At 40.6% G+C, this 17,595-nt stretch overlaps 1 protein-coding gene across 2 annotated transcripts in view; it reads left to right on the top strand.

The window, feature by feature from the left end:
• renbp (renin binding protein) overlaps positions 1–16,765 on the top strand; it is a 31,186-nt gene extending 14,421 nt beyond the window's left edge. For both annotated transcript variants that reach the window (XM_033628270.2, XM_078170324.1), the window contains 7 exons: positions 767–948; positions 2,901–3,128; positions 4,736–4,817; positions 4,979–5,154; positions 5,321–5,452; positions 9,015–9,102; positions 15,855–16,765. In XM_033628270.2, the coding sequence (XP_033484161.1) occupies positions 767–948; positions 2,901–3,128; positions 4,736–4,817; positions 4,979–5,154; positions 5,321–5,452; positions 9,015–9,102; positions 15,855–15,928 (962 nt within the window). In that variant the 3' untranslated portion in view covers positions 15,929–16,765. The remainder of the gene's footprint in view (positions 1–766; positions 949–2,900; positions 3,129–4,735; positions 4,818–4,978; positions 5,155–5,320; positions 5,453–9,014; positions 9,103–15,854) is intronic.
• Positions 16,766–17,595: the final 830 nt, after the last annotated feature.

The raw sequence follows: 17,595 nt of genomic DNA, 5'->3' as shown, positions 1-17,595 counted from the left end.
AAAATTATAAAGTTTGTGACTCAAGCATCATGTTTAAAACAATCATGTGAAACCTTCAATTGTGTGTTGTTAATATTATTTTCATTATTATCATTAATTCTAGTTGTATTTACAGTGATATAATGGAACAGCTTAGACCCAGTTTAGAAGGGAGCCCTGAGGCACAGAATGTAAGAGGTAATTTTGGACCAAAAATTGGGTGCTGGGGCAGTAGAACCCCAAATACAGGTATTCGACATTAAAATACTGTCTCAGAATGTGTTTTATTGGAAAGATTGACCCCCAAAATTTTAGGTGTACCTAGACCAGTATTAATCCCACTTTACCCAGACCATGTTGCTTTTGACTTGAAAAAAAAAAAGTTGCACTAAATCCATTAAAGTATACTTTTAATATGTGATACAGGAGGGTATTAGGACCGATAAAAAGTATGAAACATTACTGTTGCAATTTCTCCTAGGTTGGGCCCTTTTTTACTAGTTAGATTGACTAGACTATTAGAGTTTGGCAACAATATACTGAAGAAAATTTCAACTATGTAGCACTTAAAAACCCCAGCAGTTGATTGTTGGTTTTATAAGCCCAGTCTGTGGTCAGTGATGGGTTTTTTAAATCAATCGCTGGAGCTTGTGTAAGAACACAAAACACTGTTCTTCCTTTGTCTAAATGACATCACTTAAACAGGTAGATAAAGCCAGCAATTTTCATGTCTGATAAGGGTATTATACTCTTATGGTAATGTTGTGTTGTTCTGTTTGCATCTTAGGAGGAGCATTCCTCAGAAAGTTTGCCCGTGTCTCTAGCGGCAGCAGTGGCCAGTGGAAGTGTGCCTTCTGCCTAACAAGAGATGGTAAAGCAGTCAAAATCCAGAGGACTATATTCAGTGAGTGTTTCTACATCATGGCCATGGATGAACTGAGCAGGGTCGCTGGTGACAAGGAAATGCAGGTACAAACAATAATAGATTGTACAACAATAACTAGATTATATATTATACATGTTATTGCCAGATTGTATGCTGCTAGTTTTAGGGCCTCAAGAATACAGTGTTGGTCAGTCTGTCAAACTCTGCAGAGGATGATATTCTGACTGCTGACCAGAGTGCTATGAAATGGTATGAATATTCCTGATCCTCAGAGATGTTTATATGGTCAATTGAATGTGTTGGCAGCATAGACTGTTAAAATAATGAACAAAGCTACTGTTTCATCACCCACTGGTTTGTGGACTCTCGTTTGAAGCCTCAAGTTTGGCATTTCAGCTGTCGCCATTTTGGGTTTTTTTGAGCCAGAAGGGACCATATTTGGGTGAGGCGTTGGCACTGTGGAGGAGTGAGGAGTGGGTCTGACTGAGAAACCCAGGACACTATTGGCCTGTCACTCAAGCAGCCCACCCTTAATTATGCTTAACTTTAAGACTTGATAAAATGTAAATGGGTGTGTCATGTAAAAAAATCACCCCCGTACAGTTGACACGAATGTTGAAATTAGCTATAGAGACTAAAACTGTTTTTTGTACCAGGCTGTAAATTACATGTCAGCACTAGAGACAGGTCTGGAAGCAAGTAAGTAAGAGATTATCATTCTGCCAGAGGTAAAAAAATCTGATGTGTTCATTGCTATCTAACTACATGTGTTATGTAGACACATCATTCATCAGTGGTTCAGCTTACATGAGGCTTTTAGACCCTGTTAGTGCCGACGTCACAATGGAGTCATTTTATTAGCTAGAGGCAAAATACGACTTGCCACCACAGGGCTGTAGGCTCGGAGTCTTAAAATGTTGTCTTGTTGTGTTATTGGGACCCAGAATAAAAGGAGTCATGGCTCAACAATTGAATTTGATCACATACCAGCCGCCACTGCCTGTCAACAAAAACGAAGACAACTACTGTGTGGTTAAATGTAATAAGACCAAAGGACTGGATGGAGGAAATAATCAAAAATGTATAGTGCACACTTCATATCAGCTTAGGGGGAAAGTATTTACAGGGATGAGTAACATTATGAGTATCAAGGGTTATCATGTCCAAATAATCGGAAATTGGGGAGGTACTAAGAGGAATATTGGATTTCTCTGTAATGCTAACTTTTTAGCGCATTAGCTAACATTAGCTTTGAAAGCAAAACAAACTGGAGGAAACCATTCAAGTATGGACCTCCTTTGTAAGATTGGCATAGTAATCAACCACAAAGACGGCCATCCCACCTTCAGCATTCCTGTCAAATCATCCATCCATTGAGTGAGAGTATACGGGTCGGTCCCGTTGGTCAGTGTTTACTTTTTCAAGTAACACTCGTGGTCCTGGAGAGTGAGGGACCTGACATGGTGTGTTCATAAATTCAGTCTGTGGCTCTACTACACTAAAATGAGAGCCCTGCTGGTCGAACTAGCGGAGCGTTTTATTTCTATATGAATTAACAAATGGTCAGGTTAATCACACATTCACTCCGCTCCGTGCTTTGATGTGTGATCTTCCCAGACAGAGTGCCCAGATTGCGCCCTGCCACTCTGAGAGTGCCGCGCTCTGAATAATTCAACGGTACATTCAGACAGCACTCCGAATTTATGAACGGTCTAGTTTGTGCCAGAGTGAACTCCGGCACTCGGAATGGGTATTTTTGAATGCATCACTTGCATCATCTTCCTCCATTGTCTAAAACAAGCCAACAGAACTTGCTAGCTAGCGTTAGCTAATGTCTGTGGAGAATTGTTTTGCCTGCAGCTAAGCCCTGCCCACCAAAAAACGTCATACTGTTTACTAACAGTAAAAGGGTCTATACGGAAGGTTCCATTTCTTGTTAAACACGCCTGAACATGTTTAAGCCTGTCCTGCCATCCTAACAGCATTATCACACCATCACTCTGATAGGCTGCATTCTGCTCTGTTGTGTTGCTAGCTGGAGGCTGAACAGATGATGGAGCAGTTGATCCACTGGGTTCGGGTGGATTCGTCAGGCCTGGGTCGGCCCCAGCTTCCAGGAGATGTTCCCACCAACAGCATGGCAGTTCCCATGATGCTGTTGTGTCTGGTGCGACAGCTAACTGAAGGCCGGGGTCAGGAGGTTGTTCAGAAGTACAGAGAGCTGGCTAGCTGGTGTGTACATGAGATTCTACAACACATCCAGGTATGGACACACAGAATATGACTGATGCTTTGTGGTTGAAATGACTTCATAAAGTGATGAAATTTAACGTAGTTAGTTTGAAGTGTATATATCAATATACCTTTTGAGTATAAAATGCTGCAAAGTTCAGCACAGCACAGTTCATTTGTTCATCCCTGCGAAACAGGTGGTTCTAGACTTGGTGACGTATTGACTATTGAGAGACATAGCAACAGGCTACAAGACATTTTCAATGGAAGCCGGTGACATGATGCTACAAACTGACGCCCGACACTTGTTGCTCTTGACAGGTCAATCAATCAGTCAGTTTTATTGATAAAGCCCAATATCACAAATCACAATTTGCCTCACAGGGCTTTACAGCATATGACATCCCTCTGTCCTTAGGAATCTACTTTCACTACTGTGAAGTGATTGGCAACATTAAGAAGTGATTGATAGATGCCCTGCAGTCTTGAGCTTGCACATGCGCACACAAGTTTAAAACAGTGGCTCTGAAACAAATGCATGCACAAATCTAAAACGGTGGCTCTCCCGCTCTGCAGGTGGATCTATTGCTAGCTCACCTAGCACCACTTAGCCAGCTAATGTTACAGCTCAGCCGAGAAACACGCCATTAATGTTTATATCTCATGCTGTTATGAGCCTCTCGTGCATGAGAAGATACACACTTCCTTCTGTGCAGTGATACTGTTGGTGGGAATCTTTCAGTCGAAAGAAAATAGTTCCTACAAAAAACTGCTTACAATAAGGTCTGTGGATTATCTTGAATAACCTGGGGCCTCATTTATAAACGTGGCGGACGCAAAGAAGGCGGCATACGGTACTTTCTACCCAAACTTTGGGATTTATAGAAAAAATTTAAAATTGACGGGAAAATGTACGGACCCCGACCTCTATCCCGGGCATTCGAGCCAAATGCTGCTGCTGCGTGCCAGTGTCTGGATGTGATGCATCGCTTATGAAAACAAGACATATTTTAAGAAATAATTTGAGTCAACAAAATTATAATAATAATAATTATTATTATTATTATTGTTTGTCAAACAGCTATGGCAACTGTAACCCTCATTTAGAGTGTTTATTTCAGACAGTACACTACATTTGACGTGCTCTCTTTGTGCTGTTTAATGTTAATGAATATTAATTCAGAGGGTTTCACTGGCCATTTATAGGCACTTATGGGTGGGGCAAGACGCTCCTTCACCTGCGCCGAAAGTCGAGTTGATTGTGATTCATAAAGGGAAAGAGGTGTGGGACATGCGTGCGCACAGTGTTATAAATCAGGATATTTTTGTGCGTAAGCACTTTCTGTGCTTTGTTCGTACGTCACCTTTAGTCAGCTTTCTTGCACACAGTTTTATGAATGTGGCCCCAGGTCATTATTTCTGGAAAGAGATATTGCTCTTTTCAAATGAAAAAATGATGAAACTGAATGACGAAACTGTGCTGATTGTATAGATCTTCTGTGCTGTAGGGGGAAGATGTGTGTGATACATCCATGTTTTCACAGACATGGATGTAAACTATAAGAGAAACTTGAGTGGTGTGCGGAAGCATACAATCACAGGGTGGTTATTTTAGTTTTGTCTTGTTTCTTGGTACAGAGAGATGGCACAGCTATTCTAGAGAGTGTGTCACTGGAGGGAACAGAGCTGCCGGGTTGCCATGGCCGAGTGCAGAACCCAGGTAAGCACTGCGCTGCCTGCTGGCCAATCAGCGAGATGATAGCAAACACAGAGACTGCATGGGAGAGCTTGACTTGAACTATTTTCCTATTCTTTGTTGCCTACTTCAACATTTTCCATTTTTCATTGGTCATCCCCACATGCTAACCCCTGCTGGCTCAGGCCATGCCCTGGAAGCAGGCTGGTTCCTGCTTCAGTTCAGTGCAGAGCAGGGGGACGAGGAGCTCCAGAGGACTGCCATTAACAAGTTTGTGGAACTCCCTTATCAGAATGGCTGGGACAGAGAGCACGGCGGCCTCTTCTCTTTCCTGGATGTGGATGGTCACTGCCCCACACAGGTGAACCAACTATTGATACACATGATGGTGTTTCCCCTTAGACCATGGATGCTGCTGCATTTTCCTTGTACTAGATAGTGTTACTAGAGATTGTTTTCCTTTGACTGATCATCAAGTTTTAAATGCATCAGATGAGGTAGTCTGATCCTGCTTGTGTATTTGACAGCTGGAGTGGAGTATGAAGATGTGGTGGCCCCACTGTGAGGCTCTTATTGCCTTCCTGATGGCCTACAGTCAAACCAAGAAGCCAGAGCTGCTGGAGAGATTTTTCGAAGTTTATGAATACACCTTTGCCCATGTGAGTTTACACTGCAGTGTCAACAGAGCACAAAAGGACAACTGTACATTTTTTATCACTTATTTAAATGGAAACTTAAACATACTGAGAAATGCACATTTTTCTTTCTTTTCAAGAGTGAGAGATCAGCTCCATTACACATTAGGTTACTTTAAAAAAAAAAAAAGTAATGCATTTGAATTTTTATTTACTCCCTGTAGAATTTTTATTTTTTACATTACTTGTTACATTACTTTTGCATTACACCATAACAACGCCTGCATCGTCATAGAATTGCCAATTAATGATAAAATGTTAAACCTTCCAAAAGTCCACATATCAGCACAAAATAAGGCTCAACAGGAGAATCAAGGCAGCACTGCGGTAGGTTGTAACTCCCTCAAATAAAACTACAACCCCAATTCCAAAAAAGTTGGGACACTGTCTAAAATGTAAATAAAAACAGAATGGAATAATTTAAATACTAAATACAGTCCAAAAACAGAAGATAGAAGAAGATATTTAATGTTCAAACAGATAAACTTTATTGTTTTTTAATAACTCATTCTGAATTTGATGTCTGCAACAAGTTCCAAAAAGTTAAGACAGGGTCATGTTTAAGACTGTTACATCACCTTTCCTTTAACAACACTTGTGTTTGGGAACTGTAGACATTAATTGTTGAAGTTTAAGAAGTGAAATTCTTTGTTAGTTACAGCGGTGGCTGTTAGCAGTGTAGCTGATCTGTAAGTAAACAATCAGTTCAGTTCAGATCAGTTTTCTCTGACAGAGATGAAAGTTTTTCACAGACAGGACACAAGTTTAAATCTCCAGACTAACATTGCAGATTAAGAGAGAATTCAGGCTTTAATTAAGTTATTTCTCTGCCTCTTAACAGTGAGATAGATAAGTCAGAGTTTACAATGAACCTGGGTTCAAATCCTAGTTGTCTTAGAGTAGTTACTTGTGGTGTCAAAGTTTTTGAGAGCATAAATAGAGATGTGCTCATAAATCATCCTGTAAACCCATCAAAACTGCTGACAGTTTGTAAGTTTGTAGAAATTATTGTAGTTGTAGAAACTGTGAACTGTGATCAACGGCAGTCGGTTGCTGCTTGCTCTGGTGTCGTTAAGTGGCCATGAGCGGAGCTGCCAACAGCCACCGCTGCAACTAACAAACTCCACAAATCTATTCAACAGCTCCACCATCCACAGTCAAACACACACGACTGATTATTTACTGCTTAATTACAGCTCAAAACTCGCACCAACAGCTGACGCTGCTTCAGTGTGAGTGTATTTGGTGGCTGGAGGTTACCAGCCTGTCGCTCATGCAGCATTTGAAGGTAATTACAAGCACGGCCTTTATCGTGTTTAGAAATTAGATAGTCCACCACTAACATTTTGACCCGTCTCGTCAACGAAAATGAAACATACTTAGTCTGAGTTTTTATTATTTAGATCTATTTTTAGCTTGTCGTCTCATTTTGGTCAAGGATAAAAGGTTGTTAACGAAAACTTTTCATCTTAGTTTTCGTCAATGACATTAACACTTGCTGACTGAGCAAGCACACTAAAGACTCTTGCCTGCTAAGCAGCTAACTTTTGCTTTAGCCCTCTGCTAACTTTAATGGGGATAAAATAATGTAATCATGCAACTCTTCTAGACTTTGGAAATGGCAACTGACTGAATGGATCAAATTCTGATAGTGAAATGAGTCATTTCACAGGGGTTGTGACACACAAAGAAATCCCCCCACTGATGTCTCTTTCCAAATTCTGTGGGGAAAAGTCTTTTTGAGCCCGATGGCATCACATGATGGACCTGGATGGTGTAATTCCATGGTTAAGCCACCATGGGGAATGGGCCTCAAATCCCAGTGCTGTTCCTAGGGGCTTGGTTATCTCAACACTGTCTATGTGTGTTACTGTAATTACAGAGCTGCAGTCAGGACATGGTTGGCCAAGCTTAGCATAAAAACTAGGGATGGGTCACGATTTTCGAATTTCGAATAGTCGTTTTATTTTTGAAAAATCGATTTTTTAATGCGACTATTACTATTCACCGTCTTATTTCCCCCCTTTATTTGACATGCAATTCAGCTCCTAACCGCACGAGGGCAGTATAGGATTGCTACAGCAGTGTGAGATGGGCTACCAGCTAGTTTGATGCTCTTCTACAAACAGGAGAAACATGCAGAGACTACTACTCCGCGAGGAATGTCCGCAGTCATTCAGGCTTTCATAGTCGAGCGCACTTCCGCATTGTAGTTTCCTGTAAAAATGTCCGTGAAAAATCCCTGCGATGTGAAAAATACATGCCGAGCGCATGCGGGGGGGGGGGGGGGGGGGGGGATTATTCTAAAAATTGTCGAATAGTTGCCACAATTTTCGAATTGTGTTTTTGCTTGTGCTGCCCATCCCTAATAAAAACCGGAAACATTTTGTGGTTAAAGAAGGCATGCCTGAATACTTTCTTGATGAGTAACATCCAGGTGCAGTGAATGTGTACAACATCACTGAGTGTTATCATCGCAGTTCACTCTTTTTCAAACTGTAAACTTAATGACTAACTTGGAGCTTCCCGTAACCTAAACTTTTAACAACTCATAAGGTCTTTGTTCTCACTCCTGTTGTGCATTTGTTGTGTGTTTCACAAACCAGAGGATGTTGGATATAGCTCGGTGAAATGGTAAAAACATGTTTCATACAGTATATGCTAGGGCTGGGTGGTATGGCCTAAAATCAATATCACGCTATTATTTTGGGGGGATGCGGTGACAGTATGATATCGCGGTATTGTCTTCTCTCTTTTTTTTACACCTTAAATAAAATAATTTAAAAAGCCATACAAGTCTAGGATGGAAACTATTTATCGTCAGAAGTAAAACGTTTGCTAATCCATCTATCGTTGTATAAAACGTTATATAGTATGTATAAACTTAGAGGGAAGTGGGAGGGCGGGCGGCTCCTGGGCCTGGGTTTGGGGCGGGCGGCCAGGCCACCTCCGTCACGTAGCGAGGGAGGTGAGGCAGGCCGGCCGCCGGGCCCCGTTCTGCCGCTGTAGCTGGAGTACTGCAGTATGAAGGTAACCACAAAAGCAGTACCGTGGCTCATGTTTACTGCGGTAAGTTACCGTCACCGCAAATACCGCCCAGCCCTAGTATATGCCATTAAAACTAACACAAACTTCCTTGCATTGCTTATCTAAACACAAGCTCTGCCTGATTTATGGCTGATTAAAGTGTTATTAAATAGCTGTTACTTTTAAGAAAGAACATGTTAATCAGAGAGCCTATGAGGTGTCAGTGGACATAGCCAGGCTAGAAGTTGCCCCCTGTTTCCAGTCTTTATGCCAAGCTAGGCTAACCAGGTCCTTACTACTGCTCTGTACTTAACACACAGGGCTTATTGTAAGTTGCTTTGGATAAAACTGTCAGCTCAATAAATGTAATGTAATGTAAATTGCGTAACATTCAACTTAAATGCATGTTTTTTTGAATATACAAAATACATACTGTATATTTGTATGTTTCAGTGCAGTGTAGGCCTGATATACTGTATTTGTGTCTGATTCTGTACAGTTTCCTGATGGTGAGTGTGGCGAGTGGTTCGGCTATTTGACACAAGAAGGGAAAGTGGCACTGGATTTTAAAGGAGGCCCCTTTAAAGGTAAGACCATAATTGAGATGGAGAATTAAATGAATGCCAAAGCAACCTAAAAACCTGCCAGATGACCTGGATGAAATGCTACTGGAACACAGCGTAGCTTAAAACAGATCAGCACTGTAGCTGTTAGATGTATTTCTTGGCCGATAACAGCAAGGTTCACAAAAGTCTCATCATTGCAGTTGTCCTGTTAGGTTTGAGCTGGATATGAAACTAAGGCTTCATCTTAAGTCTCTTAAGCATCAAATAAAGCAACATCTGTTTCTGATGACAGCGGCAGCTGATCACTGCTGGATGGAGTTTGTTTCTGCCAACGTTCAGTGTGCTAACACCAGAAGTTGGGGACTTGAGTCACATGATAACTTAAGTCTGACTCGAGTAGCAAATTTAAGGACTTGAGACTTGCTTGATTAAGGGCTCATTTATGCTCAATGTTAGATGCGGAGACAAAGACAATTTGTCTGTATTTGTGCATGTTTTCTGAAAGCTTACAAATACATAGAAAATGGAGCAGCACCACCAGAGATCATGTAGACAGTGTAGTGTAGTTCAAGTGATATACAACCTTAGGAGATAATGAAGAAACTTAAAGAGTGGCGGAACAGAACAAATTGGTAATATAGTGAAAAGAATTCTTGGTCCAAATGTCGGGATGTATTAATTGGCTGTCGAGACGACCACTGTCTACAACGCTGCCTCCGTTTAAAGGAAACAATATAAAGACTGATTCTGACCACCGCCACCATCACCTTGTTTGCTGTTGTGTGAAACTTTTAACTCTGCCCTCTAGTGCCATCTATTAGCTGTATCTGCCATCATAAAGGACACATGGAAGTAGGAGGACAGTAATGTTCACAACATTTTAAACGCACGCATCTATTTTCTTATGTAAAGGGAGTATAAATGAGCCTTGAAGGTGGATTGATACTTGTGCGACAGCTCCATGTAGAACCTACGCCATAGCCTACGCACCTCTACGCCATTGTGTGTCTGTGTCACTCTGCAGTTACACCTCCAAAATACTAGCTGGCGGTGGGGTCTCTGTGAAGTGCTGTAAAGTTGAGTTGATTCAAAACACATTAAATATGGCTTAATAGGGACAATTTCAAACACAAGTACACAAATTAGCTTCACTACAACTTGCAGGATTCACAGACAAAACATTTGTCTTTATCTGGACACATTTTCCCCAAAAATACAACATGCTACTGTTATAAGCAAATTATTTTCTTTACAATTTATTGTTTCTCATCTATGAGGTCTGCGTTGCTGCAATGTACATTTCCGGGAAAGCAGAGCCAATGCCGTAGGTATGGCATTGGTTTGACGCAGAAGTCAATCCTGCTTAACACTGATAAAAGACTCAACTTGACTTTAACTTGGTATTCCTGACTTGAGACTTGACTTAGGCTTGACGTGGTGCAAGAGGCATCTGAGCTTACCGCAAAAAGTGGAGATAAACTTAACAGAACTGACTGTAAACAGCTGGCCTGTGTTGTGTTCACAACAGCAGTGACAGCTGAAAGACCACACAAACAACATCTTTTTGCATATTAGCCGGTGAATAAAGAATTAATTTTGACCAAACCAGAGCTGGTGATTATTGGAACAGTGGACTAATTAACTGAAGGACTAACAAGACTAACCAAGATGGTTTTAGTGAGTTTTATTGTGTGTCTGTCGAGTTTGAATGAAGAGTGTTTTACCACGAGTTAAATAGGCAATTAAGCCTGGCATAGTTTGGTTAAAAAGCAAAACATACATTCATAAAGCGTATGGTTCTCTGTTTATTAAAGCCGCTACAAGGAACTTTTAACTGGATATGCAAAAGTCTCTCGTTTCTGCTGATGTCTGTGTGTGACCTACAACAGCAAATGAGACCATCGGTGTGAAGATAAGCTATTTCTATATAGTGTATATCCATACCTTTAGGAAACTGTGTCTGGGTCGGTCCCAGGACATAACAATTTACAGCACTCAGACGGCACACGTCATCTTACCTAGCTGCTTACATTTATAGTGACTCTAATAAATAGTCGTTGTTCCTCCTCCTCGACCCGACGTCCGCGGGGAGTTAAGATAGCAGCAATCATCGGGTAAAAGTTCTGTGAAAGCACTGGACTCACCAACAGTCAGCCATGTCTCAGTCACACAGGGAAAATCCACTCCTCGGGAAGTCAGGAAATCCTTCAGGATAAACGTTTTGTTCGCTAGCGATCTAGCATTTACCAGCCCAATCCTGGCAGGAGCCGGCGGGTCCACAGCTTTAGCTGTCCGGGGAGCCACACACAGAGGCCGCAGGTTGCGCAGATACACCTCATCCAGGCCGACGACAGGTACCAGCCAGGCGTCGACAGGGTCCAGTGAGTGCCGAGAAATAAAGAGGCGAGGCACCGCTCCATACTCAGTCCAAGAAGCCGTGGAAGTGCTTGCCAAACAGGCCTTCAGCCTTACCAGCCGATCGCTGCGTTTACCCCAGCAGCGGTGGCGCTTACGCTGGAGAGGTGGAGCTGGGGCGCGACAGAGGTGAGCTGGGATCCCCGATAGGAGCGGGGGCAAAGTTTTCCCGTCTTGTTGTTTCATTCATCCCCAAAACAAACACATGCGCGAGCCAGGTAAGCGTCTTTACAACAATACGCGCTAGAGCTCATGGGAAATGTAGGCTTCATTCCGGCAAAACACTACTGCTTTTGTCCACAGGGTCGCCAAAATCAACTCAAAATGAAAGTTCCTTGTAGGGGCTTTAAGGAAAAGAGGTGTAAAATGACACATTTTTTGACTTTTTGTGAGTTTCTTTTCTGTATATATTATACAGTAAAAGCTGAGAGCTTGGGTAAAGCAGCACTAATACCTTCATATACCGTATATACCCGGTGAAGTTCCAGGAAGGAATGACAAATTAGATAATACCTAAGCCCATCATCCATCCGTCCGTTCGTCCCATTCTTGTGAACATGCTATCTCAAGAACGCCTTGAGGTACTTTTTCCCCCCCAATTTGACACAAATGCCCACTTGGACTCAGCGATGAACAGATTCATTTTTTTTGTGGTCAAAAGCCAAGGTCACAGAGACCTTACATCCATCTCAATCATGTGAATGTGATATCTCCAGAACACCATGAGGGATTTTCTTCAGATTTGGCAGAAACATCCTCTTTCAGTCAAGGATGAACTGATCTGAGTTTTTGGTGTCAAAGGTCAAGGTCACTATGACCTCGTTCATCGCACTGTCGTGAACTTGGTATCTGAAGAACACCTTGAGGGAATTTCTTCAAAATGGCACAAATGTCCACTTTGACTCAACGAGGAACTGATTAGAATTTGGTGGTCAAAAGTCAAAGGTCACTGTGACCCCACATCTGTATAATTTCTGAACGCAATATATCCAGAAAAAAATTCTCCAGAATTTCCTTAAATCTGGCACAAATGTTCATTTGTACTCAACAATGAACTGATTGGATTTCAGGGGTCAAAGGTCAAGGTCAGTGTGACCTCACAATACATGATGGTAATATTCATGGTCACTCTACAAGAGCTCTGTCCTCCTTCATGGCTCTCCTCAGAGGAATGGCAGTGAAAGAAGTACAGCCGCATCATGAGCTTCACAATGTTCTTTTATTCAGTTCTGTGTGATACATTTGAGTTAAATTGTCAATAACTCAGTCAGTATTGAATGTGCTTGGCAACCAGTGACACACTGTCAGCTTTGGGCCATCAGCCACACACATTTATCACTGCAGACAGCTAAAAAATGCACTGCTAGTTGTATATGCTCAGGCTCTCTTCTGTCTTATTTGTATGAGGTTTTGTAACTGCCACAGTGTGTAACAACTGTCCCTGCCTTGTCTCCCAACATAAGCTGTGTGTGAGTGTGTTTGCTGTGCGCACCTGTGCGCTATGTGATAATTACCTCTCATACATCATTGCGGCTCAGTGAGTTTGCCCTCCACTACTCTAATGATCTTCCCTGCTCTTTCACAGCAGCATTTATGTTAATGTGAGTGGAGTCTTTCATCTTAATCATTCAGACGGGGCGTGGAGCAAGAGAGGAAGTATTTAAAACCTTTACTCTAGTAAAAGTAACTAATACCACCCTTTAAAAATACTCTATTACAAGTTAAAGTCCTGCATTAAAAATTTTAAGTTTAAGTATGTAAGTATACTCAGGAAAATGTACTTAAAGTACTACAAGTAAAAGTACTGTAAAAATGTCTGTGACTGTTATACTACTATATATGATCTCATTAGATGATTGTGACTCATGCATTCATGTAAAAGCAGGAATTTATTGTTGTAGTTGGTTGAGGTGGAGCTGATTTTGAACTATTAACTAATGATTATTTTCATTATGGATTAATCTGCTGATTATTTTCTCCATTAATCGATTGATTGTTTGGTTTGTAAAAATAGCCAAATAGTGGAAAAATGGTGTCACGTCTACGCAGAAACCAAGGAGACACCTTCATAATATTTGTTTTGTCCAACCAACAGTTCAAACCTCAAAAGCAGCACATTTCTCATTTGTGAAGCTGAAACCATGAAATGTTTTAGCATCCCTCAAAATAGTCTGCAATTAATATTCTGTCGGTTCATTAACTGACTCTTAGTTCCAGCTGTACTTGTATGTTTTTCTATGTTTCGTGTGTAAAAGTCCAACATCATAAAGCAACTAGTAACTAAAGATGTCGGATAAATGAAGTGGGGTAAACAGTACATAATTCCCTCTAAACTGTAGTGGAGTAGAAGTAGAAAGTGGCATGGAAAAAAGCATACCTGAGTAAATTTATCTAGTTACATTCTAGCACTGGGTGCAGCTCATATTATTTTATCTTTGAGTTTGTGAGTATGACTTTCTTGACTCATTGCAAGGACTCGACTTGCTTGATTTTCTCCCCACTGACTTTGGACTTGCTTGAGACTTGCACATGTGGGACTTACTCCACCTCTGGCTACAACTAATAAAGGTAATAGAGTTGTTATCAGTGACAGAGCAGCAGTGATTTCTCACTGTTAAACAAACACCTGCCGACATCACCTCTGTATTTATACTGAGCCCTGCTCAGAGGCACAGGAACCACTTCTACTAACAGAATGTATTTATATGATTTGCATCTGTATTTATTAGGGGTTCAAGCCCGAAGTGCTGAAACCCTATTGTTTTTGTCATGTTTTATTATTATTATATTATTATTATTATCATTCAGAAATGTTTTTGCAAATTCCCATGAGATGGTACATTGTAGAGACATTAAATTTTCACCAATAAATGGAAGTTTGCATGCAAATGGTGCTCAAGAAATGTAATGGCAATAGGCCAGATTGGGGCACTATAATTAAGATTGAAAAAATTTTGATTTGAAAGGCCACCGGCCTCACACCGTACGTCAGATTGAGTTAAAATTCGACACACAGGTTCAGGTGAATAGGTTCTATGAAAGCCTCAAGAACCCTCAGGGTCCACCTGACTAGATGTCCACCATATTGAATTTTTTGAAAAACAAATTTTTGACATCTTCTTCTAAGGGGTGTGGATCATCAAGAGACAAAGCTCTTGTTTTGATGATATTGACCAATGAACTTTAGAGGGGGCGTGGCTCAGCCCATTAATTGATTTTACTCCTTGACCATTGAGCCAATCATCGAAAAACTTGTTGGAAATATCTACATAAGTAACTGAATCATACCTTTAAAGTTTGATTCAAATTGACCAATAGGGGGCACTACACAAGCAGAAAGTTGATATCGCATAATCAGTCAGAGACATTTGAATGAAATTTGGTTTTCATCATCTAGGGTCATGTCTCAGTTGATGCACAAAATTTGAAAGGATTGCTTAAAGGGGGTGTGGCTTATTACATTAAATCTAAATTTCAAGACATTTCACATTCCATACTTCAAAAAATCATAACAAATCACCAGTTTGTCCTGCAAAGTACACAAATTGGCATCATTATAACTCACAGGATTCACAGACAAAATGCTGGACACATTTCCCCACAAATACAAAATGCTAATGTTATTACCATAAGCCTATAGCATTTTACATTGTATAAATTAGCCTAGCAGCTAGCAGGGATTTCCTCTAATCATATGAAGCTAAGGACAACAGCAACATTTAGTAAAGGTAACATTACAATTTGGCTCCATTATAACTCACAAGGTTCACTGACAAAACAACTGTCTTATACTAAACACATTTTAAGACAAATACAACATGTTAACGTTATTGGCACAAGCCTATGGCATTTTACATTGTATAAATTAGCAGCGACAAGCAGTTGTTTCCTTTCACGAAGGCGCAGAACGTACGTTCTGGTTGGCCATCGGCTGTAGTCTTTGCAATGTGTTCATGTACTGAGACATGTTGATGTCAGACGATGCAGCAGGGGGCCTTCATTACCACTTTTTCTAACTTTACTAAATAACCGAAACTGACTCAAGTGACATCACTTGAGGACATTTAGCTGACTTCACACAGCTCCCTCTGGAGACACTAAAAACTTCATACGACTGTGTTCACATATGCAGTCATACTCCCCAACACCTGGGAATACACACTGAGGAGGAAAATTGGTGGAATTTCCCTTTAAGGCCTTTAATATTACAGTTTATACTGTGCTTTAGTGATGCATACGGTATAACCTAACAACTGATTACAAACTAATTGCCACACAGTGGCCGTGCTCCCCAGGGCAGCTTCCTGCTCTAGCTGGTCAGTAAGATAACAATGTTTCTCCTCTCTCCTCCTCTTTAGGGTGCTTCCATGTGCCTCGCTGCCTGTACATGTGTGAGCGTATTCTGGATGATCTGCTGGCAAACAAGGACTGAGCAGTCTGACATGAATGTTGTAATTACCAGACTGAATCTGATTTGTCTGTTTACTGAATCACACCACAATATAATCAGGTTATGAAGCAAATTGCACTCATTTTTAACAAGGCATTGCTGTAAAGGTTGTTTAATCCCATCACAAACATCCAGTCACTGAGAGGCTCATAAAATCTCTTGAGAAGCTATATTACAACAACAACAACAAAAGCTTCTTTATATATTTAGTTTGTATTGACATTAATGTAAGGTACCTTTCTTGGGTCAGACTGTTTGTACTTTGCACCTGTCTGACATCTTGTTTTTAAATGTACATTCCTGTGTCAGGGCTAATACTCATTCAGGCTCATGCTGACATCTACAGGCAGTTTAGATTTCCCTCTTCACCTGGCTGCATGTCTGCAGAAACAGACACAGGGACAACCTAAAAACTCCATACTAAAACAATTGAGCATGCTGGATTGATATCCAACCCAGGGGCTTTCTTCTGTAAAGCAACATTGTTAACCACTGAGGCACCATCCTGCTTTCATCATACATAAAACATTAACACCAAAAAAATCATTTTTGTAAAGATGTGCCTTCTTCATGCACTCTTGAGCCAGCTTTTAAGACTTTTTAAGGAACATGTATTTTTTTACATCCTATTCATTCCAGTTTGTACTTTACTCAAAGTATGCAAATAGCTATTCAGACATACTGGGGAATCATAGTGTATGTTAAAGAAAGATGCTAGAGTATATTAGTACTAGTGACATGCTTCTGATTTGTATACTTACAGGCCAATAAATGCAATGTACTATATTGAAATATTACAAAATTAAATATTAAATGTGCAATGTCATGTATGCAAATTATGTCATTGCATTGCAATGCATTCATTTGTACTTACACAGTTACTGATGTTGAAGTTGACAGGTGAATGAAGAACATCTTGTGAAGCCAGCAGAAACAGAATTTAACTGTAAGGAAACCAATCTACCACAGTATGCAGCAAGATTCACTTAATGACTGAGACAGTTTTACAAATTGAAAAAACAACAACAACAAAAAAACCCTGCCCTATTTATTTATTAATTTATTTTTATGCCTCTGTGCCGGCCATAGCTGTGGCAAGAAGCATTTTATTTTTGGGACATCCGTCTGTCATGTTCTCATGAACACAATATCTCAACAACACCTTGAGAAATTTTCTTCAACTTTGGCACAAACATCCACTTGGGCTCAAGGATGAACTGATTAGATTTTGGTGTTCATAGGTCAAAGGTCAGGGTCACTGTGTCTTTGTCTTGTCTTATTCTTGTGGACACAATATCTCAAGAGCACACCATGAAGGAGTTTCTTTAAATTTTAGGCAAGCGTTCATTTGGACTCAACAATGAACTGATAAGACTTTGATGGTCCAAGGTCAAGCTCACTGTGACCTTGCTTCTGTCTCATTCTCATGAACATGATAGCTCCAGAACAGCTTGAGGGAATTTCTTGAGATTTGGCACAAATGTCCACTTGAACTGATTCAACAATGAACTGATTAGATTTTGGTGGTTGAAGGTCAAAGGTCAAGTTCAGTGTGACCTCACAGAATAGGATTTTGGCCACAACTTAAGAATTCATATGCTAATTATGACAAAATTTGACACAAATGTCTAATAGGATAAAATAATGAA

This window comes from Epinephelus lanceolatus, chromosome 8 (assembly GCF_041903045.1).
Source record: "Epinephelus lanceolatus isolate andai-2023 chromosome 8, ASM4190304v1, whole genome shotgun sequence".
NCBI classification, from domain to species: Eukaryota; Metazoa; Chordata; class Actinopteri; order Perciformes; family Serranidae; genus Epinephelus; species Epinephelus lanceolatus.
Note: the sequence above shows the minus strand (reverse complement) of the source record. Positions and strands in the feature narration are given on the sequence as shown.